General features: G+C 44.6%; 2 protein-coding genes across 2 annotated transcripts in view; one reads left to right on the top strand and one right to left on the bottom strand.

The window, feature by feature from the left end:
- Window positions 1-23,375, bottom strand: part of LOC110482622 (uncharacterized) — a 48,193-nt gene extending 24,818 nt beyond the window's left edge. The window contains exons 1-3 of the mRNA XM_085569115.1: window positions 23,348-23,375; window positions 14,509-14,765; window positions 10,376-13,608 (exon numbers count right to left, since the gene is read on the bottom strand). Of these exons, the coding sequence (XP_085425241.1) occupies window positions 11,944-13,608; window positions 14,509-14,765; window positions 23,348-23,375 (1,950 nt within the window). The 3' untranslated portion in view covers window positions 10,376-11,943. The remainder of the gene's footprint in view (window positions 1-10,375; window positions 13,609-14,508; window positions 14,766-23,347) is intronic.
- Window positions 14,262-23,423, top strand: part of SOX5 (SRY-box transcription factor 5) — a 607,791-nt gene continuing 598,629 nt past the window's right edge. The window contains exon 1 of the mRNA XM_085570319.1: window positions 14,262-14,409. The gene's annotated coding sequence lies outside the window, so the exon portion shown is untranslated. The remainder of the gene's footprint in view (window positions 14,410-23,423) is intronic.

Raw genomic sequence — 23,423 nt, 5'->3', positions numbered from 1 at the left:
GCCACTTTTCCACTTTTCCTAGTTTCCACTAGAGGGGTTACATGTTCTAGTTCAGAGCACTGCATCAGCTCAGGATAAGATGGAGCTACTTCTTGTCCACCTATATTTTTAACTGCTACAGTTAATTCACAAATACAATAATGAGCTGACAGTACTAGGGCTGGAGGCCTTAATAATCATTACAAAAATCATTAATTACCAGGAAATTAGAGAAGTGTCTGTTAAGTGGTTAAATTTGCAACCTTCTGTCCACAAATAAGAAATCCAAACGCTTGCCTGAATCATAGCTAGCTTCCCACACATTGCTTATAAGCTATATCTTGTTTATTTCTGCATATATTACTCTCAGTAAATGATTAGATTTGTCACCCATGACCCAGTATGCTGTTTGCAATTATTTCTTTTATTAAATTAATCACCACATTTTTGCTTTGAGAAATTATGTATGATATCTATCGACGCACGCATGTGTATGAGTGTATGTGAGCACATGAACTTCCCTGATTGCCTTTCCTCTTGTAGAGCAAATTAAAAATAACAGGCATTAAATCTGGCAGAGTTACACTGACAGGGAAACCAACTCAGAGAGAGGGGGGAAATTGCTATATAAAGTTTTTTCTTTTGTATTTTAACTATTTCTACTTACGTATTGAATTTTAATGATCTGGACAGTCTAATCTTCACTAGCAGATGTATAAACACTTGTGGCTCTAAGATTTAAGGGTGCTGGTGTGGACTGCACTCAGCTTTGCTTTTTCCACCTCCCACGTCTTGTGGATGTGCCTGTGTTGGGGATATCTGCAGACATATGGGCCCTCACCATATCCTTGGCACTTTGTGCAGCACTAATACTACCCAGATAACTGCTTTGCAGAATCAGATCCTTTGTGAATTACTTACTGGGAGAAAGAAATTCACATGGATTGCCACTTTTTACTGGGGAATATAAAGCCTCTCCTTTCTGCAATGACAATTGAAGTAGCTCATTTTCTAGGGAAACTAAACCTTATGGTATATATAGAAATAGGGCTTTCATCAGTTTAGGCCACTGTAAAGTTGGGGTTTTCTTTTTGTTGTTGTTGTTGTTTATTCTCTTTTCTTTTAATAAAAACATTCCTATTTTTGTTTAGTTTCCTTGTAATCTTTTAGATATTTCATCATATCAGATTTCTGTTCTGTCTTGTGCCTTATTTTTCATTGTAATGCTTTCTCTGTCTTATCTGAACATGATTTCTTCTGAGCAGAATTCAGCCCAAACAGCTTCTGAGCTGAATTTAGAGATCCATTGTATTTGAGCGGGTTCAAAATGAGACAGAAATACTCACTATTAATCTGTTATATTTCTGAGGTGTTAATTAGTTTGCCACCTCTTGTTTGCCACCCAGTTCAAACTGGCAACCCGAATGCTATGAGAAATTCTTTTAATAATCTTCTAAGAAAATTATATGGAGTAATTTACTTCTGCAACAAGTAACTTGCTTCGGGAAGGGGATCACTGACACCAAGAGAGTTGTGATAATGCGGGTTTCAAACCACAAACACTTCAGCTCATAAAGAAACCAGAATGAAAAGACAAAGTTTAAACACCCTTTTAGATTTTGTTACTTTTGTCTGTAAATACGTAGTGTTCTTTATCCACACGCAAAGGGTGGGTTGGAGCCTCTGGTAGGTACACACACAAATTCCTTTCTTGACTTTTCTACTTTGCTCCTTTCTTAAGGAACAATGAGCTCAGGGTCACGGGGTTTTACATCACCTCAGAGATGATCTGCTCCGTTCCACCTTGCTGCAAAGCAACAAGGCAGAGGTGGGAGGGAAGGGATCTCTGGAAGGAGGAGTACGTGCTGGGCCCTCCCTGACACACCAGTGAACCTGGGGTTTGAAGTTCTACATTATTTTGTCTTCCGCGCTGCCTGGGCTCCTTCCAAGCCCACTAACAAAGGTTCGAAGAAAGGATTCAAAACACCACGAGGGAGGGAAATATCTTTGCTAAAGACTCAAATGGGTTTTTGGTGCGTTGCCAGGTGTGCAGGGGAGGCTGCCCGGCGCTGATGCAGCTGCCCAGCTGTGCCCACAGATGCCACCGCTTCCCCAGCTCCTGGGCACAGCCTGGGGAGGGCACCGGGGACATCCCATCTGGAAAAAGGCTCCTGTGGGCATGAGCTAAGGTTTTCTCTTAAAGTTTTTTCTTGGCTAACTCCCTCCCCTCTCTTCCCGACCAAAAATATGGTTCGCCACAAATGAAAGGACTGTTGGTGAAAAATCTATGGGTTTCAGACAGAGAGAGATGATCTGAGGAGAGATTATTTTCTCTCTTTATAGAAGCAAAAGAACCTCTGGGGGTGAGCTGTCTTGTCTTTAGAAATAAAATCAGCAGGAGAACTCTGCAACCCATAGAGCTGTATTCAGGTTTGATATTCAATTCAAATATTCACCTGAAATTCTGTAAGATGTTGCTTCCTCTTTTGGATTTAGTGGAGGCTGCTATGACAGTTTTGGTAATGGGTTTCCTTGTAAAATCCCAAATCAAAACACTTCATTTTGGCCTAAAGTCTGCAACACAAGGATTTGGCACATCATTCAGTTTATAGTTGGAACAACTTACCCGTGTTCTCTGTCAGAGGAAGACACTGTCTGTCCTGTCTAGAAGCCTCCCAGTTGCACAAAACCTGTGGGGTGAGTTCTTAGAGAGAAGCACATGGGACCTCCAGCTGTCACCCTGCCAGGTAGTGCTAACACCAGCCCGTGGCACCTTCCTGCAGAGGGATGTCTGGGAAACACCTCTCCTTTTAGCATTAAAAACATCAGTAGCCAGGAACACACCTGAGGAAGGCCAGTTAGCATCATCAGGTATTTGTGCAGTCCCACATCCCACCAAACACAGCTGCCAAGATGATAATCACTTCTAGTCAGTGATATTTTTCATGAATGTCACGCTTCGAGCAGGGCGTATTTTATGATCTTCCCTCATCTGTCTCTCAGAAACTGGTTATGATCAACTGGCACTAGCACAACTAATCTAAACAGCCAAGGATCTTTCAAATAGTTTCACCTACTTCAGTTGTTGTTTTTAAGAGCAGGGATTTTAAGGCCAGAGGAGTTGTCGTGCCTCACTGCAGTTCGCACAGGCATCAATGCCAGAGATGCAGCTGGAGCTGAGCAGGAACCCTGTTGGTTAATTTCTTAGGCTGGGTTTTCCTCTGTACTTACCTTAAGTGTTTTTCCTCCTCCCTTTTCTGTCTGACATCCTTTCCTAGAACTTTGCTAATCTCAGGATTAGGCAAGGGAGCATATTTTCAGTCACAGGATGCTCACATGCTTCATGGACCAGGGTGAACTCGAGCTCCATTGCACACTTGTTGCCTGACACACAAGCACTTGGCTGAGCACTGATCATCAGGGGATTGATTACACCAAGAGGGGTGAAGATGAGCTTGTGAATCACAGTGACAAGCAAGGCTGCATTTACCACCTCTGTGGAATAAATGTATCAAAAAAAAAAAGGACAAAAATTTCAAAAATTACAAATAAAAAAAATTCCTTCAAAAATGAGATTCATCTCTGTGCATTGTTCTCTGATGGGCTGTGGCGCCATGGAAATGGGAATCCTGCCACTTGTCAGCAAGCTGCTTTTTAGGAAAACAGTGGACGAAGAGGGTAAACAGGTGGTAGGGGAAGGTAACATGAGAGTAGGAGGGTGATTAGTTTTCAGTGCCATTCCAACTATTCAGCCAATAAATAGATTGTAACTATGAACAAAGAGAGATGAAATTGGTAAAGATAGCTTTTCCAGCTCTGAGGTGTTTCAGGAAGTGCTAGATGTTCCTGAGTAAAAATGTTCTTCCCTGCTATAAAACAAAGACTAATATTTAATTATTCTGAAAGCCTTGAAAAGTCCCAAAAGCCTGGGAGCAGCTACATACTGTAAGCAGTGTTAAAATGACTGATGACTGATGCTCTTCAGGACTCCTTTGTGTCTTCCTTGGTGCCTCTTCCTCTTGTCCCATGCCTGATGTTGACCTTCCTCCCTCCTTCCCCGTTGTCCCTCAGTGTCTGCTTCCCTATGGATATTAGTTATTTCACAGTCACTTTTCTTTCTGAAAACCTCCTTACTCAAAAAGGAAACTTATTCATTTATTAACTCATGAAGGCATGAAGGCCTTCACTGTGAAAGTGTCAGTTTGAATCTATGAAAGAGAAAAGGTAATTCCAGATAGAAACAGCTGGTGTCTGGGTGAGAAGGACTTCAAGAATATTATAGTTGGAGAGTCCTTGCTGTGAACTCCTGGATTTGCTCTTTGTCTGCAGGCCTGGCTTCTAATCCCTGCCCTGGATTTACAAATACCAGCTCTGCTCCTGGTTTGGAGAATGAATACAATAGGGTTTTAGTGCAGATTTCATTCAGAACAAAAGTCCATACTAGAGACCTTTGTTTTTTTCCAAACTTTTTGGTTTGTTTTGAATTCAGTTAAAAGACAAAAATGCAAACACCCCCCACCCCCCACACACACTAATTCAGAGACTTGTAATTGGTCTGGCAAGTTCTTAGTGATGTTTTTTGGGGATTTTTTGATTTGTCTAATGGATAATTTTCTGCAAGTCCCAGAGTACCACTCGACTTCTTGTTTCTATTTTGATTTCATCCTCATGGCCTGCCATCTTCTCTCCTGGCCCTCTTTCCTGCTTTGGCTCTTCTGCACAGGGCCTTGAACCTGGTGGCAGCAGGAGGCTGAACCTCAGGTTTCCCTGCCCAGGAGCTCTCCCTGTATTCCATCACATTCTGGGGCTGTCTGGTGCTCAGCCATAGCCTGTGAGCTCCTCACCTGCAGCAGAAGAAGAAGGTCACAACAGTTGTTTCAGTTACCTGGCCAGAAAGGAAAATCAGCCCACCTAAACCAATCCCACTGAAAAGCTCTTTTTTACTAGTGAAACTTCATCAATAGCAGCTCTTCACATAAAAATTTGCAGAAAGACATCATTGGTTTACTCATCTCTTACTTTATTTTGCCTGAAGATAAGCAGTTCTATCAAAATAGAAAAAAAGAAAAAAGAAGGATTAAAAAATATTTTCCTGAATGACCTTAATTTTTTGGCAAAAGACTTGCAGCCAAGTCTTATGTTTCAGAATGACTAAGAGTGAATGGCTCGTGGGACACCTGTTCTTGAAAGCTTTCATGTTCTGCTGTGTGAACTAGGGAAGCTGGATCACCAGTCACATGGCATATGTTTAAAAATATTATTGAAATGAAACTCCTTTAAAAAATAGCATGTAAGCCTGCAGCATAAGTGTTTGGGTTTTGTCTGGGTAGTTTGTTTGGTTTTGGGTTGTTTTTAATTTTTTTTTTTTTGTGAGTGTAGGCACATACATTTTCTTTGTGGGTTTTGTTGGGGTTTTTTGGTGGCTGAAACTGAGCTCCAGTGAAGCAATTTAGGGGCACCTATAAGTGCTATTGACTTTCAGTCAGATAGCAGGTATATAATTGCTTTTTGAATAGTTTTGAATATGTTGACAACTAGGATCAATGTATCCAGCATGTGTGCTAAGTTTCGCTCGTCTGCTTTGGATTTTTTGGAAGCTGAAATCAGCATGCTGAAGTGTTTTAGGAATATTTGTGTCTATGAATGGATGTGCTGAGATTTGACTCTTGCTGGGTTCAGCATATGAGACTTCTGAAAGGTTTGCACAGCCTTGTGTGTTGATATATTTGTGCTGCTTCATGTTGCTGATATCTGGAAATTCCTAATACTGTATATAATTCTTGTTCATGTAATATTAAGTCACATTTCTGATTTAAATGAATAAATTACATTAAGCTGCAAAGTTCCACAAATTAGCTGTGCAGTCTAAAATACCCTGATGTAAATCTTGGAATATTGATTTCATGTTTCTTTTATTGCAGACTATTTTCTTACACCAGATAAGCACATGAAAACAGTGAGAAAGTAGTGTTTGTTGTGTTGTTTTCTCTCATGCTATTATTTATAATTTCTAATGCCATGTTTTACATCCTGTTTCACAACAAGAGTCAGATACTCTTGTTTAACTGTTGAGAAAGTCTGAGCAGTTTGATCCCAAATAAGGGCAGCTCTGACTAGATGCACTAAGAAAATAAAAGGCAAAACCCACTCTCCTCTCTTGGATGCAACCTGACTGCCAGAGCAGTTCTCACAGTACCACACAGATAGCTAGGTTCATTTTGGAGCATCCAGCTGTGAGGTGACACACTTAATGCATCAGTAATCCGATCCAGTATAGCAAATCTTTGGGGCCTGATTCTCTGTGCCTCTCACCTTGTGCAGTCATTTGTAGTGAGCAGCCTGAATGCCCACACACTGGAAAAAGCAGAACAGAAAATATTTTGCACTGCTTAGCCTTCACTGCAGACCTGTAGCCACGTGAGCAGGTGCGTCAGGTAAAGCAGGCTTTGAGTTCTTATGAAAATTTTATTTATATGCCGTTGGGTTTTTTTGTTTGTTTTTAAGTAAAATATTTGACCATTCCAGACAGTGATTTTATGAGCATTCCTATAGGATACATCCAGAGCAATGGAATATGCACACATAGAAAGGTGTGCAGGTTTAACAGTCAGCACATACCAGGAGAAGTCCTAAACCCAAGTCCTTCCTTAGAAATCCAGACGTTGCCAGTTTAAAGGGTCGTTTTCCTAACCCAGCAATCATTCACAAAGAGAGCTCCAACGCCAATTTTAAATCAATGATTGCCCTGTTACGAACACAAACAACATCTCTTTGCAGTGCAACCTCCTCTCCTTTTTGTTTTTATGATAGTAATTTAAGGATATTAGGAGCTGTGTTATGCCACAAAAGATGGCAGTGCAAGAAAACAGCTTTATATGAGAAATGCTGTAGCAAAAATTGTATATGCTCTCTGATTTTTTTCAAACAATGAGCAGAAATTCAGAGAACAAACTTCGTACTAAGAAAGAATATTTTTTGGTAGGAAATTTAGTCATTTTCTACTTCATTTTGTTTGGTTTTGCTATGTTTGTTTGCTTTTTTTCAGGGTACTATTTATTGCATACATGCTGGAGAATAATCCTACAGCAATGTGCTAAATTTTAAACAAGGTCACACAATTTTTTTTCCACATTTATTTTAATATTAATTACTGCATCTAAATACCTATTAAAAAACTCTATCAAGCACAAAGCTTGATTATATTGAAAATCAGAGGCTTTTGGCAATGACGGGAAAGTGAGTCATTTTTTTCTGTCCTTTTATGGTGATTTTTTTTCTTTTGTTTTCGTTTCAGGAGCACTGTAGAGATAATAATCTTAATAAAACAGTATATACAAATCCCTGTTCCTGTGCTACTGATAAGACACTAAGTGTTCAGTCTTGCTAAAACTTACTCACAGGAACTGGCCGCTATTTTCAGAAGCCACAGATTATTTTGATTACCTCCCTTTTTCAGTCAATCACCCATTTTAGAAAATGTGGCTAGATGTAAAAACTGAAAGGCACCTGCTTTGGGAAAGGTCTATGCCACAATTTTTTGGTCACCTTTTAGAGCACCTGAAACTCTTGGAAATCACTCTGAAAACTTTGTTGAAGCCTTGGTTTGAGTTTGAAGGGCACACTGTGCAAAGCCTGGATTACTTGATGGTCTGGAAGTTCCACGTCTGCACTGCCCCTGATGCCTTGGGAAGGCTGCCCTAGAACAGAGGCTGGACAGAGTTACAGAATAAAGCAGGGATTTATTAAAAGGATCTCCTCCATGGATCCACCTTGGGCAGCACAAGAGCCCAGCCAAGGCTACACCCAAGATGAACCAAAATGGTCCCAAAATGCACGAGCGCTCACGGGGTCTCTCACTTTGATCAGTTCTGCTCCATTTGCACATTGGAGTTCATTGTCCAATTCCAGCTTCAGCCCATGAAGTCCCATCCTGCTTGTTTTTCCTCTTTTCAACCCAGGTTGTTTATGCTCCTGGGCCTGAGATTTGGATCATTTGTCCTTGGTCCCCAGCTGGATAAGGAATTATTTTGTCTCCCTGCTCTGTGAAGAGAGCTCACCATCGCCTAATGTGAAGCCCAGAAGTGCACACAAAAGCAGCACAGAATCTGAAAAATATAAAAGCTAAATCCTGAGGCATCATCCTAATCATGTGCCCTCATTAATTAGTCCTGAATGACCCTCACTCAGCCATGCAAGATATGTTCCTGCTGGTGCCCACACCTAGGCAAGCATCACCACATGGTTTCTCATCCTGCAAGGGCTTGGTCCAAACGACGCTCCATGGAAAACACATTAATTAATTACCCCAGTGGTGGGGTAAGCAGCCAAGAAGGAAAGGGGACAGCCAGAATATATGCATGAGACCTCCAGCTGTGATCCTGGGTGTGTTCTCTCACTTCTGGCAGGCACAAAATGAAGTTAAGTTTTGTGTCTTAATCCTCTCCTGTATCACAACCTGTGATTTTGGGATGCTGCCTCTTGGTGGGGAATTCCGGTATCAATCCTGGTGTCATGCTATTCTATTAGGGCAAAGTTGGAGAGGCTTAAATGTTTGTAGCACCACAGAGTCAGGGGTGGGCTAAGAAGCTGGATTTGGAAACTGAATATATGAGAATATATATATTTATCTCTTGGAATGATGGAAAGCTTTTGATCATGTTCAGTGTGGACTAAGCCTGAAATTAAAAAATACATCCGGAACTTTGCCACTGGATTTGTGCCTAGGAAAGAAGCAAACCTAAATGAAGTCTTGTGGGGTTTAGGTCCTTCTCCTTTTTCCTGGGAAAGGGTTGAGGGGTGGGCTTCAGATGTGAGCTCATTGTAAAAGAGAGATCAGGGAAGATCTGCCCTAAATTGTAGCTTTGTAATCCCTGAGCTGGGCCCACTTAACTGCTTGACATGTGAAAATATTGTATTAATGAAGTTCCAGCCTGTTTCTTAAATCCATTCTTGTGACTGTCTTTATTCATCTGCATGTCCTGACAGATTATGATTATTTTTATATATACAAGTAATCTCATTGAAATCTATGTGTTACCACTGGTAGCGTGATGGATGATTGTGGCTCATGCCTTTAATCCATTATTGAAGCCGAAAGCTGTTTACAGATTCTTGTAATACTTAATTTTTGCTCAGCATGGACAACTTAAAGCAAGTATCTTAACTTTTTCAGCTGGCTTCCTTTTCTCTTTATCATCCCATGTGCCTGCAGTAGTTTAAATTATAGAACATCACACTGACATTTAATTTCATCAACATTTCCTGTTTCTTTTAGATTTTGTATGCACCTTCTACTAAAAATAAATAAATTCCTTATTTAGTTAATAGGCCCTAAATGTGGGACCCAAACTGCCAGTTGCTCTGCTGAGACATGATTCTATGATTTAATTTCAGGAATCAGCTAACAAGAAACTGGAGAGAGCGCCCTATTCAGGGGTGTGACGGCAATATGTTTTATGTTCCCTAGGAAGTTATTTTAATGTCTTTTTGAAATATTATAGATGGGATTCTCTATTGCCTCTGGGAGAACAGAGACAAGAGCTGCATAGAACCACATTGCTTAATTTAAGCAACAGAGGCTTTTCCTACTGGCAGAAATCAGTGCAAGCATCACCCTGATTTTATTATGGAGGAGCAGATAAGGCATGCTGAATGTAAAAGATGAGAGTGGTGCTTGGACTGATTGGGACCATGTAAGGGTGTTCTTGTGCTGATGCTCCTTGATAGGAAAACAGATGTTTATAAGTTCCTAAGGGTTTTTTTCATTTTGATATGGCTTTAAGGTTATCTCAGTACCTCAATAATTGGATTACTCTGGCACAAAGATAATGTTGTTTTATAGGACTTGGGCTTTGCTGTTCAATGCTGTCATTTATACCTCTGAGATGTAGCAACAAACCATTTCCATGTGAGAAAGGTGGCATTTTACTGCAGCTCTTGTGAAAATGAGTGTGCCAAGACTCAATGGAGTAGAAAACTGGAGCTATGAATTTTCTAGGAGGATGAGGCAGGAAGCAGCTTGTGAATAGTGGCAGTGAAGGGAAAAAGCCAGGGAAAACTAAAGACAGATTAGCTCTGTGTGAGCAGAGAGATCTCTCTGTAAATTTTTTTTTTTCCTTAGAATCATACATAAAACTTTAACTTGCATGTTCAGGGGTGGGTGGGGGAAACCAACATAAAGCTGTGCATAAAACACCTTCACAAATTGATTTTTAGGTGCACACTGCTCACTGTAAAGAGGTGTGATACCTTTCATTTCAACACAGCCGTGTTCCATGAACACGAGAACAGTACCAGGCTCAGGCCATGCTTCCCTGATGCTGGGAAACTGAGAGTTAGCCAGAGCTTTGCAAATTGTAAACTTAAAATAGCTGGCAATTTTTACACAGTAGCTTACCTTTCACTGGGTAAGTTGCACTGAAAATTTTCTTTTGTGCTTTCTTTAGTTATTCAGGGTAGAAAAGTGGCTTGAAGCTGTACTCCCAGCTGTGTCCAGCCCATGTGTGCTAACATTCAACATCCTGTGCACTCAAATATGCAGAGCTAAATAAGGAGATGTCTTTAGGTTCTACTGAAAAGCATTTGGTTGACTGAAAATGTTGAAATGAGTCAATGCAGAAATGGCAACATCCTTCCTTTAAATAAATAAATAATCCCCCCCCCCCCGAATTAATTATTTGCAATACATAGTAAAAATTAAATGACTATTGGCATTCACAATTGTTTAAAAAAGTATTTGGAAATAGGATGCTGGAGTCTTTGAGGAATGAAATACCCTCATTATTCTAGACAAACTCAAATGCAGCTGCAAGCAGTCCAGTGGGCTTTTTTCCTTCCTTTTTTTTTTTTTTTTTTTTTTGTAATTCTCTTTTCCACTGAACACCTTAATCCTATTGTAGAACTAGAAAAATACAGCTCCTGTGGAGAGCATAATACAATCTCACACCATTGTGCTTTTGATCTTAAATAAAATGCACCCGCATTTGGCTTTTTCTCTTTACACCAGATTAGTTTTGGACCCAGCCACCCTTATTCCTTTCTTGTGCTGAACTGCAAGGAACTTTATCGTGATTGTAAGGAGGAGCTGGCATAAAGCAAGTAGTGTGGGGGGGGCAGTGCTTATGCAAAGCAAAAAAAGGTGTGGGCAGGGTATGAATAGAAGAGAGTTCTGAAGGATGTGGGGAGGACACACAAAGCCTGTCAGCCTGACCCGTGGAAGTCTGACTGTCGGTCCCCAGGTCTGAGACGACCTAAGAGTGAGCCAAGCTTCATGCCTGAGCTATTCCATTGCCCACGGAGGGTCAGCAGCCATCAGAAGCAGGATTTGCATTGAGCAGGAGGGGGCTGTGTGACTCGGACGGCCAGAGCCAGAAGTTGTGCACAGCTTGGTGACTGGGACGGTGCAGGGTGAAACATCATCACCTAGCATGTGGACGCCTCTCTCAAAAGCCTGGATTTAATTCAGAAGAGGCAACTTTGAGGTTGGCTTAGTGTTTGGGTTTTTTGGATACAGTCAGGCCATGGCTCACTCCCTGTCTGTCCTGCTTGGCTCACTGCAGGCCTTGAGAGCCATGCTGCCTCCCTGGCACACCAACTCTGCAGAAATGCTGCTGCAGAGCTCAGAAGCCCCACTCCTCTGCCAGCCTGGCTTTTTTTCTGGTATGAGGAGTTATGGGGCTGGCTGGGAGAGCTGATGCTTGCACCTATACAGGGCTGGCCAAGCTCACATCTGCCCTGCTCCCATCCCACCCACAGGACTCTCGTGGGAGTTCCTGCCACAGAGGTAGGGAGGAAGCCAAGAAAGAAACATTCCTCCAGCTCCTTTCTTTTTTTTTCTCCTTTTCCCATCAGTTACCACCCTCTCTCACCACTCCTACGGAGAGGTCTGAAGTCTCACTGAATCAGCAGTTTTGAATATTATCTGCGCTGTTAATGGTTTGCATCTTTTTGCATGAAAGGGTAAAATCACTTAGGGACACACACACGCAAAGAAAAGATCATATACAGTAACATATCCAAGCACAGGAAAAAAAAAAAGTTGTAATGTTCATGAATTCCAGATGATGACTTTTTAAATCCCCAAGAAGGCAGTGAAATTGTTTGATTGTTCTTGTTAATTATTGGACTTGTCCCAGTATCAAATATTAGTAGAAGATAAGACTTCCCTGGTGGAGATGAATAATAACCGAACTTGCTCTTCTTTGAGCAATTTGGCTCAGGGTGCAGATTTCTGCGTTTCCCACTCTCAGGCTCGACCTCCGTCCAGCCGGCTTCGGCGCTTCGGAAAAGCACGTGTACAAACTGTTTCATTAAAAATAAAAGACCCCGTAAGTAAACAAGAGAGCCAGCGAGCGAGAGGCAGACCCGGTTCTTGGCGAGCGTGACTTTATTAGCGGCGGGGCACCGCCACCCTTGCAGCCCTGGGCTGTGCCCGCCGTCCCCCCGCGCCCCGGGGCGCGTCGCACCCGCAGCAGCGGGACGGGCTCCGAGCGGCTGCGCTGGGCACGGGCAGGAGCAGCGGGAGGGACGCACCGCTCCCCCACACCCACTGCCGCGTACCCCCACCCACTCTCCGAGCCCCGGCAGCGGCCGGCCGGGTCCCCGCGGGCCGGCGGGGCCAGCCCGGGACACTGCAGCGCTGCCCCGAGCAGCGGCGGGGCCGCTGGAGCAGAGCCGAAGAGGAGGAAGGAGGTAACCGCGGGCTCCGGGGCACAGGCGGGCCGCGGGGACAAGCGCTCGCTCCCCTCCTGCCCGCGGGAGCGGGGACACGGCGGGGGCTGCCCGGCCCCTCCGCCGCGGGCACGGGCTCCGGCAGCGCGGAGAGCCGCGGTCCTGCCGGGCCCCCGGGCCGCCGAGGTAACGCAGGGGCTGCGGGTGACACCGCCGGGCTTCGAGCGCGCCGCCTCCTCTTCGGCCCCTGCGGGAGAGCGCGGAGGGGAAGGGCGCGGCGGGACCCAAAACTTCTGCCTCTCTCTCGGGCTGCTGAGCCCGGCTGGGGGTGCCGGGGATGAAGCGGGAGCTGAGCAGAGGGGATGCCGCGGGCAGCTGGGGGTGCCGGGGATGAAGCGGGAGCTGAGCAGAGGGGATGCCGCGGGCAGCTGGGGGTGCCGGGGATGAAGCGGGAGCTGAGCAGAGGGGATGCCGCGGGCTGGGCACGTGCGCCACCGCACCGCTGTGCCAGGGGCTGCCGGTGCGGAAGGTGCCAGCGGACACGCACACGCCCACGGACACGCAACTCTCGGCGTGTTTACTCCCAACGAAAGGGCGGGAGGGGAGACCCGCTCCTCGGGAAGGGACTCGGGAGCGGCGCTCCCGGGACCCGCGACAGCCCCGCTCGGTGAAGAAGTTCCCGGGCGGAGCGTGGGCAGGCGGGAAGGGATCGGTGCCCGCCGCTTTGAACCGCCGGTTGTACCGGCGGACAGGCCCGGCCCCGCTCCCTCCGCGGAAGCGAGGATGAGGATGGTGCTGGCGGCGATGGCCGTTCGCGGGGGCAGCGGGCGCGTCACTTACCGGCGGCCGCCGCGCAGGGCCGCCCCGGTGCGCGGCGGGGCGGGCGGCGGAGGGGAGGTCGGCGATGGTCTGAGGCGGCCCTGCCGCGCCGGGGGGACTCCCCGCGCAGCCCCCTCCCCGCTGTCACCATATCGCCTTCCTCCTCCGCCTCCTCCTCCTCCTCCTGCCTGCCGGGGTGCCGGCGGCGGCCAGGCGCGGCGCGGCGAGCCTCTCCTCCCCCATTGTTCCCGGTCTCCCTCTCCCTCTCCTTTTTTTTTTTTTCCCTTTTGTTATTTGCACTCGCATTGTGTTGTTTGTCTCTGAAGCCGCCTCATGACCAGCCAAGGGATTTCACCTCGTCCTTGAGAGACAGAGAGCGAGAAGGGGGAAGGGGTGGGAAGAAGGGGGGAGAGAAAGGAAGAGCTCACCAAACACCCATCTCCCGGTCCCTCCCCGCACCTCTGGCTCTCCCCACCCCGCCAGTGTCTCACTTAGCACCCCGCGCCCGGAGGAGACATGCCAGACAGCGGGTAGGTGCGCGACTGCCGCCGTTTTAACTTTGTTCCTCGCCGCGGCCGCTCCCCGGGGGCGTTCGGCGCTCGGCGCCCCGCGGGGCTCCGGGGGCGGGCGGGGTGGGCGCCGGCGGCGGGGCGGGGGAGGCGGCGGGGCCAGCTGTCAGCCCAGCTCGGCCGGCTTCCTCCCGGGCGCTCGCACACCTCCCGAAGTTTGGCACAACTTGTCACGCCCCCCCTTTCCTCCTCCTCCTCCTCCTCCCGTTCACGCTCCTGCTCCGCTGCCGCCGGGGCTGGGGGCGGGCGGGGGCGGTCCGGCCGCGGTGCCCGCGCGTGTGTGGCGGGGCAGCGGCTGTTCCGCGCCCTGCCCGGGCATGGCTCAGCCCTCGGGATCCCGGCGGAGCCGGCGGACAGGAAGCTTTAAATTATTGTAATTGCCTCTCCGTGCGTGAGTGCCGAGCGGCGGCGGCCGCCGCGCCGCTGCCGGGGAGCGCGCAGGGGCGAGCGGGGGGCACGGCGGGCACCGCACCGGCACCGGGGTGGGGGGCACCGGCGTGAGCATCTTTACGTATTTCTGCGAGGCGCCTTCCTCGCTTCTGCCCGAGCAGGAGCGTGGCTCTTTGGAAGGTTGCGGAGGGCTCTCGGTTCGCTCGTTTTGGCTCTTTTGCCCTCGAAAAGAGAGCGGGTCGGGGGGGAAAAGCGACTTCCCCGTCAGGGTGCGGAGCGCGGCCACGCTCGGCCCCGGGGGTCCCCAGGCACTGGCGTTGGGAGCGAGCGCTGCCTTCTCTGAAAAGTTAGGGGACTTTATTCCAGCCCGAATGCGACCCTAGAATAACCGGAGCCGCTCGCCGGGAGGAACGTGATCGGCTTTTCCCAGGGGATGGCATGCTGCCTCAGCCCTGTACTTTGGTCAAGGGTAGAACCAATAGCGAGCTGTGGGATTTTGGGTAATAAGTGTGGGAATCTGCAAGAGGAGTAGGTCTAAGAGTGATTTGTTTTCTTACTGCTCATGAATAATGGCCTCGAGCTTTTTTTTTTTTTTTTTTTTTTTTTAACAAAACAGGCCAACGAAATAGGCACGTGGGAGATTTGTAGGCGTTCAACATTGCAATCATCATCATCAACAGCAGTGCAGTAGGGACGTCCAGGAGGATGGTGTCTGATGAGAACCGTTTTCTCTGAGAGCCTGGCACAGGGAGCTGTCGCTATCATTGCTAAAACATTGACCTCTTCTAAAAGGAAAGCCAGCAACATCCTAAAATTAGAGGGAAAATGTTTTTTGGTCGATTTTTTATTTTTAGTAGAGCTGCATTTCACTCCATCTCTGTCAAAGAGTGAAAAACAAAGTTTAGTTCAGATTAGGAAAGGAAGTTTGATTCCAGCTGTAGAACTGCAGCATAATGTGTCCTGGCTTTCATCCTTCCAGTTTAAATCCAGCTAGCTGTGCACAGCCTTGCTGAAGTGAGCCACTCAGATTGAAAGGCCACTTATGAGGAGCTAGGACAAGTTTTTCTTAGGAAGAGCTAGTACAAAGCTTTTCATCAAAGTATTTTATCATTTGAAACTTAACTGAAAACAGCTACTTGTATCTGCTGCTCTTAATCCTTACTAGACCTGGAAGATACATTATTGCCTCAGAAATTAATTCTTTGTCCTGCAAGCTACACCATTTACAGCTATCAAACTGTAATTGCAGAGAGAGATATTTTAAATTTAGCTATAATATCTGTCCAGGTTAGAGCCAGCTTTGTTTTACAAGGCTTCTGCGGCTGAAGAAGGAGAGGCTGGCACGATGTGTTGCATCTTGCAAATGGATAGCATGTCTATTCTGACATGATTTGAACATGAAAACCCAATAAACACATGGTCATTATGCATGGAAATCTCACAGCAGAGCTTTCTGCTTGCACTTAGATTGTTTTGGTTGAGAGTTACACTATGAGGAGCACAAGACTTGAAAGCTGCAAGTGGCTTGTGTAAACAGATGGACATTTGAGATGTATCGATGGTTTCAAGTTAATTCAGTTAACATGTGGGTGCACATGTATTTAATTTAGTCTAGTGTAAGTTTTTGTAAGCAATGGAAGCTCATATGTGCTTTTTAGAAAGAAAGTAGGAGCCTGTGGATTTTGTAGGTCTTGGAGGTACAGCTGTAGAGGCTCTTAGGGACTGTGACCATCCTGTTGTCATGATCTTGTAGGCCCAGGTGACTCTTAACAGTTTTTCACTGAAGGTAGCTTGCAGATGAATTTTGAAATGGTAAGGTACCCTGTGCTGAGAAAACATAAAAGTGCTTAAACACGTCTTCCTGCACCCTTATCGTACACGCTGCTGCTGGCACCAGTTAGGTTGAGCAATACCATTAAACTGTCAGTGCTACTGTTTACAATGGGACAGTTCCTCAGTGCTCAGGGTGAAGAAACCCAGCAGTTTTCTGTTGGTGATGTGAAAAGGCAGCGCTGCGTTCCAGGGAGGTTTGTAAGTGGCGGAGCTCTCGCTGCATAAAGCACGGGAGGAGACTGGGATTTGGCATCCCCAGCAGAACTGCTGCACAGCAGCCTGTGTGCAGGAGCTTTGTTTTTGCCTGCAGTTCCTACTTACCCTGAGATAAAACACTCTGATGTTGGCATATGATACACCAAAAAAACCCCCCACATATCGTTTGTTGAAAAATAAGAACTCTGCAGCATTTAGGAGAAAGTAAATGAACAGTCCTTCTAAAAATACAGCAGTATGCTAAAATATTGCCAGAGCACTGCTCTGACGCTGTTGTAAGCTGTCATGTTTTTTGACCATTATAAATAGATTAGTATTATTGCAAGGATTTTTCTCCTATTAGCAAGGAAGTTTTCTTTTTCCTGTTTTCAACATGAAGATCCTCACATGTTCCCTGAACAGGCAGAGCTGTTCTCATACAGAAGGCAGTGGGAATGTGGCTGGTTAGGGAGTGGGCATCTGGACCCCACTGCAACGGCCCTTGTAAAGCCTTTAAGTCTGCTGTACTGTAAGTTCAGGGGTTTTTTTGCAATTTGTTCTGCTTAAATTCTCCATATTTTCAAGACATTAGATACAGTCCAGTTAATCACTTAGGATATATTATATAGTCAAGTTCAGACACAAATTTGGTTTGAATTGAGGCTTGAAACAAAAGCGAGCTCCTTTCTAGCAGCACTGAAGCGCTGGGGGCTTTGGAGAGTTTTCTTTCTTTTTTATGTTGTGACCAGACCCAAAGTAAATTTCCTTTCAGCTTTGTGACCAAACAGAAGGACTAGGGAAATGGGCGGCCAGATCTGCTTCATTTTGGGAAATCTGCTAACACATAACAACATTCAGGTCAAGATCAGAGCATTAGGCTTGCATTCTGCTGCTGGTCGTGCTGCACTTCCACCCGCTTTGGGCACTGCGTGGAGAGCAAGGTCTGCATGTAAAGAGCATTTGCAATGATTTAGGTACAGTGGAGTCCACAAGGTGCTGGCTGCACTCTGGACATCCTGGATAAGTGTCTGAGGATCACTCTTGCAGGGCTTTCCCCAGGTCTCTGACCTCTTCAGACTCATGGTGAATGCACAGGGACATGCACAGCACACTCTGTGTATGTAAAGTGCCTTGTCTGAACAAGTTTTTTATTGCTTACAGAGAGCACTCATCTTCTCTGGATGCACAGGTTTCTGGGTGTGGAGAACATACACTTCATGACAGCCTGAGGAGGGTCTCCTGTAATATTTCTGACAGCTTTATTTTCTCTCTCCTCCAGCCTCTTTCTTTTCCTTTGAGCTGCAAGTGTAGATTGAAACGCAGTAATACATAAGAGGATCCTTTAATATTGGCTATTTTCAGAGGCACAAAGGACAATTACTTTCTCTTCCTACTAACCTCCTGCTGGCTTACTGGCTGCTTGGGAGGCTAGTGATTTTAAGAATACCACTTTACCCAGTGCATCAAATACTGAGCAAATCTTTGCTCACCAAGATCCCAGTTCCTACATCCTGTGGTAACACCAAAAATTGAACTTGAGTGGCCCAGAGCGCCAGCCCCTACTGTGAAGACTCATACAACCATCAGCACTTTTGAGAGTTAAATTTGATCCATTGGCCCTGAGCTGTGCTGACAATTGCCAGCTAAAAGACCTTTCAGTGAATTGTCCTTTAATAGAACTCTTCCCCTCCCCCCATTCCCATTTCCTGTTGTTCTTTTAAATAAAAAGAAATCCTGGTGACAAAGCTAAAGTGTATTCTGTCATTATTGTTTGAAGAATAAAGTATTTGTCTATATTTCAAGGAAATTAATTGCCTGAGAAGTGCAGGTCAGAGTTATTTTATAAGGATAGTATTCTTCACTACTATAAAATCTCTAGCAAAAATCCTCGCACCATTTAAATGATATATTTTTGTACTAGTATTTGATCCTTTGAATGATTACAGTTAAAATACATGGGGAAGTCAGTACTGTATTAATGCTGAACTGGTCTGAGAAAGGACACTGAACACTGAGACCAGTCTATTTTGGTTTGTGAGCATGTCCTGAGAAAAGCTGAGCGGGCTCAGTGGGCCAGTGCAACTTGATGACATTTTGTAGCTTCTGGAAGGAGCAGAGTTTTACAAAAGAGGAGCCAAATAAGACCTCAACTCATAGAGGAGTGATTTCCATTTTTGTCTCCTGGTGCCTAGAAAGCTAATCCAGGTTTTCCTTGAAATGAGTCTGAAAGGTTTTAGGAATGGTCATGTCTAACTCAGCAGGCTTAGATTTGTCCCATGTATGCAGAACTTGACTTTAGCAGTCCAAGCCTAGTGAGACGTGCAAGGTATAACTAGAGTATTACTAAAATTGTATTTAAGGTCTTACTACTGCTCTTTATGGCAGTGATCTTAGTTGTTGCATTTAATTTAATTTAGTTTAATTTAATTTAAAGCCAGATTGTCAGCCCTGGCTTTGGGTTAAGCAGGTTAGAAGGATGGCTGGGACAACAAAGAGGTGATGGGATGGGGTGAAATTGGCAGCTCATAGCTGAGCTCCTCCTCCTTTAAGTTGCTTTGCCCCTGTTTTGGTGGTGAGGGGACAAAATTCAGTTGAGCTTGCTCTGCTCAGAAGCTTTGAAACAGATTTAAATATGGCTTGCAGTATCTTCAATTTCTACAGGGAGTAAGTGAACAAAACAGATTTAAATTAAACTGAGTACCATATTGTGGTTTGTAGCAGTCAGTCTAAAGATACATTTAATTAAACTGGTTCAATTTCTAAACTAGGACTATGGAGTCTACCTTTTCTTCTGCTATAAAATCTTTGTGTATGAGCAAGCTTTCAGTGCAATGAAAAGGCTGGGGGACATACTTGTGATCCTCAGCTAACCAATTAAATATTTACTTAATAAGGATCTAGAAGTTAATTTTGCAATATATATATATATATTTTATGAAAGCAAAATACCTATTACATGGCTAAGTCAGTGCCTTTAGTCAGTGAATAGAAGAGTTGCTTTTCTTAGCCGGGAATACCATTAATGTCACAACCAACCTTCTAGCAGGAGATTAGTCCTAATAGACCAGGTTTATACTGAAAAAGATTCAGAAACCATTAGAGAAGAGAATTAGAAAATGATAGAAAATGAATGGTTTTCGAGAGATTTCAGAGCAGATTGAATTAAAGCCAGATACTCACTTCTGTATTAAAGAACTTTTTTACTGAAACGGAGAAAGTACCTATTCTGTAACAGTGATTATTACACCAAATCACACACACTGGTGGAGTCTTCTCCACTGACTCTGGAAGGAGCCTGGGGACATTGGGGCACCCAGGGAAAGGCAGCTGTTGTGGCACTCTGTGTGCTGTCCCTACGTGGCATCCAGGAATATGCAAATGCCTTTTAACTGGGATGAGCTTGCTTTAATGCTGTGGCATTAAAGATTATGCTTCTCACATTGATATATAGGCAAGTGCATAAATAATATCAAGAAATGCGGTGTATGTGTCAATTACACTTCTGTTTGATAACAAATTGCACACACCTGCCAGGAAGCTGCGCAAAATATATAAAAAGTGTATTAAGTCACAGAAAAGGGAACTTGTTAATGCAATATTTTGCTTTACAAATTCAAATCTGGAAGAAGAGCGTGCTCAGTAGGAGATACTATGTTCTTTTCTGTACTTCAGATTGATTTTATATCTGTAATTGTATGCAGGCAGCTGCCAGGAGCAGGACAGGAGGATTGTGAGGAGAGGAGCAATTTGTTCCAATTTTTGGAACGTGGGTTTGTTTAGTATCACTGTGGTGCATTGAGCATACTACGGCTGAGGTTTACAAATACAGGGCAATTAATTAGTTCAGGTTTGGGAGTCACACACATGTTACTCAGTCAGTGTGTGTGCACAGGTAGGGTGAGCAGTGAGTTGTTGATGGTACTTGTTGCTGAGATCCTGTAGACAGAACAGACAGGGCTGGGATAGAAACAGTGAAGTGCTTGTCACTTCTGCAAAACAATTTCCAATTGAAACCTGAAATTATATATAATGAGGCATTCCCATAAACGGGGTTGCCATAGGTAAGTAGCAGTTTGCACAGGATGTTGGAAGTTCTGCCACTGTAGAGGAATAATATTAATTCTCATGAGAGGCTACAAATGAGTAAATGCTGATGAATATGTACCGATGTGTATGTGCGAGTTTAGTGCTTCTGAAAGGCAGCTGGCAGTACTGGAAGCTGAAGGCCTCTCTTTGCCAGCAAAGTGCCATGGAGGAGATCAGCCCAGTAAAAGTGTGCAGTGATTCCCTGGGATATGTTCTGTGGCAGCCCCTGGAAGTAGGGGTGAGGATGGGGGCCAGCTCTGCAGCCACTTGAGGCCCTCTCAGTAAAATGTGTGCAGGGGATTCTCCAGGCACGTGTCCAGCTGCTCCCCAGCACATTTCAAACCTTGCTTGGGTACTTCACGTGGGTGCTTGCATCCCACCCCACAGTCACAAGATGCCATTAGAGCAGTTTCTCACTCTGTGTAGGACAGAATGAGAATCTCTCTGAATGAGAGCAGTGCGTGTTTCCATGAGGAGCCCTGGAGGGGAGGGAAGCACCTTCTTGCACCTTCTACAGATGTCCCACTGTTCTTTTAATAACTCATGCACTGTGCTGGCACAGAAAGGGGCTCCTAGTGAGAGGTAACAAGCTGAAATGGAGTAGAAAATGGAGAAACCAACAGATTCTAATTCTTAAAGTAGATTGGAGGTAAAGGCGTGGGTCCCGTGGTGTGAATAGCAGCAGTAGTTGCATACCCAAGCACCTCTGCCATGCATGCAAACACAGCATAAAGAAGTAGCTGTAAGCAGCAAGATGGAAGAAAAATGCTGTTGCACAATAGTAGAAGGTTTTAAGAAGGTGAGACTTTTCTTCTTGCTTTGCTTCGTTTTGAATTCTGTAGTTTTACATGTAAGAAAAAGGAAAATATGTCCTTGTATAACAGGACAGTTTTTTTGTAATTGTTTTTATCTCAACACCTGTGTGTGAGTTGTAGAGGTGTGCTCTATGTCCCTGTTGAAGAACAATATTTAAGTATAGGTTTAGCTTTAAAAATTCATGTAAATTAAGCAAAATATGAGTTTACACAAGCATGGTGTTTGTTAGATAAATGAGATTTCAATGCAGCTGTGCATTTTTAAGACCATACAGACAGTGCCCCAATGACCTTCAGGGTGATTTAGGTGCCTGAGTCATTCTAATAAAGGGGAAAAGAAAAAAGTTCATTTCCTAAGAAACCTGTGTTGTTAAACACTGTTCTGAAAAGGCAGGGACTGCCACAAGAGAGTGTGGGAGGTGTCTTCCAGGACCTCCAGTGACTGCAGGATTTACATGGATCCCAGTTCTAAGGAGTGATACTGAGGACATTGTACATTTTTAATAATAGTAGCAGAGATTTGATTCTCTAAGTCCTTCTGCAGTTTTGTTTTCTTTTGTATCACTGGGGATGTTGGCCAGGTGGGGCCACCTGTATGGGCAAGGCCAGTGCCAGCAGAAAATTGGACATTACAGCAGTCATGGTTTGTATAGTTGAGGCTTGAAAACCTTCAGGATGGAGGTTTGTTTAGAGTTGTTTTAGGGTTTGTTAGAGTTGTTTTGGTTTTTGTTGGAGTTGTTTTTATCTAGGGTTGTTTTAGGGCTTGTTAGGGCTGTTTTGGTAGGTTGTATTTCCCTGATTATATTTCAGTTTGTGTTACGCTCTTGTTAAGAACATCTTAGCATTATGGGCCTGGTTTTGTACCTGCTGCTGTCAGGGCAGAATTTGCTATTTGTTTCAGTCTATTGATTCTAAAACCTTGAGGTGGTGAGCCTGTGGTTAGCCACTTGAGCGTGCATCCACATGGGATTTTGAAAAGTGCAGAAAGAAGTTCAGCACTTGGTGTTCAGTGAGCTTAGAGCACAGCTGTTTCGAAATCCAGCTGCTTCAAGTAAAAAAGTAGCAAAAAACTTAAAAAAAAATAATCTGACTGAACCATTGAGTGTTTTGTTATTGGTCTCCTTTATTTATCAGAACAAGGTTTTGCCTCTCTTAGGCTGTTCAGAAAGCATGGAGTCTTTTTAGTGTCCTAATAGGCTTTGGTTCAGCCCCCTGTACAGTTTTCTGTGTCAAGCTTTTGTTTGTTACAGCTCCAGCTCAGGAGAGCAATGAGTGGGGTGTTTCTGTGCAGGAGCTGTGGACTTTGTATTGACTCAAACACACAGTGTAAAGAAAATGGGGATGTGTGTTGGGAGGCAAATGAAAGCGTATTGTTTTTTATAAAGTGTCACCTGCAATGTGCTTCTAAATAAACCTCTGTATGGCCATGGATGGGTTTTTTTCACTTGAAAGACACTATCTCCTTCTTCTAAACATTTGCACAGCAAAGTAATGCATTATTGCATTTTCATAAATAATTGAAAAGCAACTTAAAAGAAAGTAGGCCAACAGAAAAAAAAAAAGAGAAAGTGTCGGTTTCAAATTTGAAAGAAGAAAAATATGTTTCCTTCTTGATAGCAAGTCAGTTAAATGTTATTAAATCCCGTTTTCCCACTCTGACATGACCAAAGACAAATCTGAAAATTGACAGTTACATTTGAAAGAGAGAGAAATGGGGGAAAAGGTTTTGAAATGCTGAGATTGGTTTGGATTGTTTATCTTTTTTTGTCTTTTTTTTTTCCTTTTTTAAAATCCTCCCCATAAGAAAGGAATTGTGACCCCTTATCAGTTTTTAAGTCACTGAGGAGCAAGTCTCTGGAGGTCTGTGTGTTGGCTTCTCGGTGCCATTTGCCATGCTGGGCTGTAATAATGCAAGTTATTTTAGAACTGTGCATACGTTAGTGTTCTGGCGCAGCATGATACAATAATGTGTGAAAAAGCATAAGATCACACCTTGGTGAAACTTGCAGATTTCCTGCATAATCCGACAGTGAGCTCTTGTCAGGTTTTGACTATATGTAAAGTGAGA

The sequence above is a fragment of the Lonchura striata genome, chromosome 1A, assembly GCF_050655825.1.
Source record: "Lonchura striata isolate lonStrDom1 chromosome 1A, ASM5065582v1, whole genome shotgun sequence".
Lineage (NCBI taxonomy): Eukaryota > Metazoa > Chordata > Aves > Passeriformes > Estrildidae > Lonchura > Lonchura striata.
The sequence above is the reverse complement of the archived record's forward strand: the minus strand, read 5'-3'. Positions and strand labels throughout refer to the sequence as shown.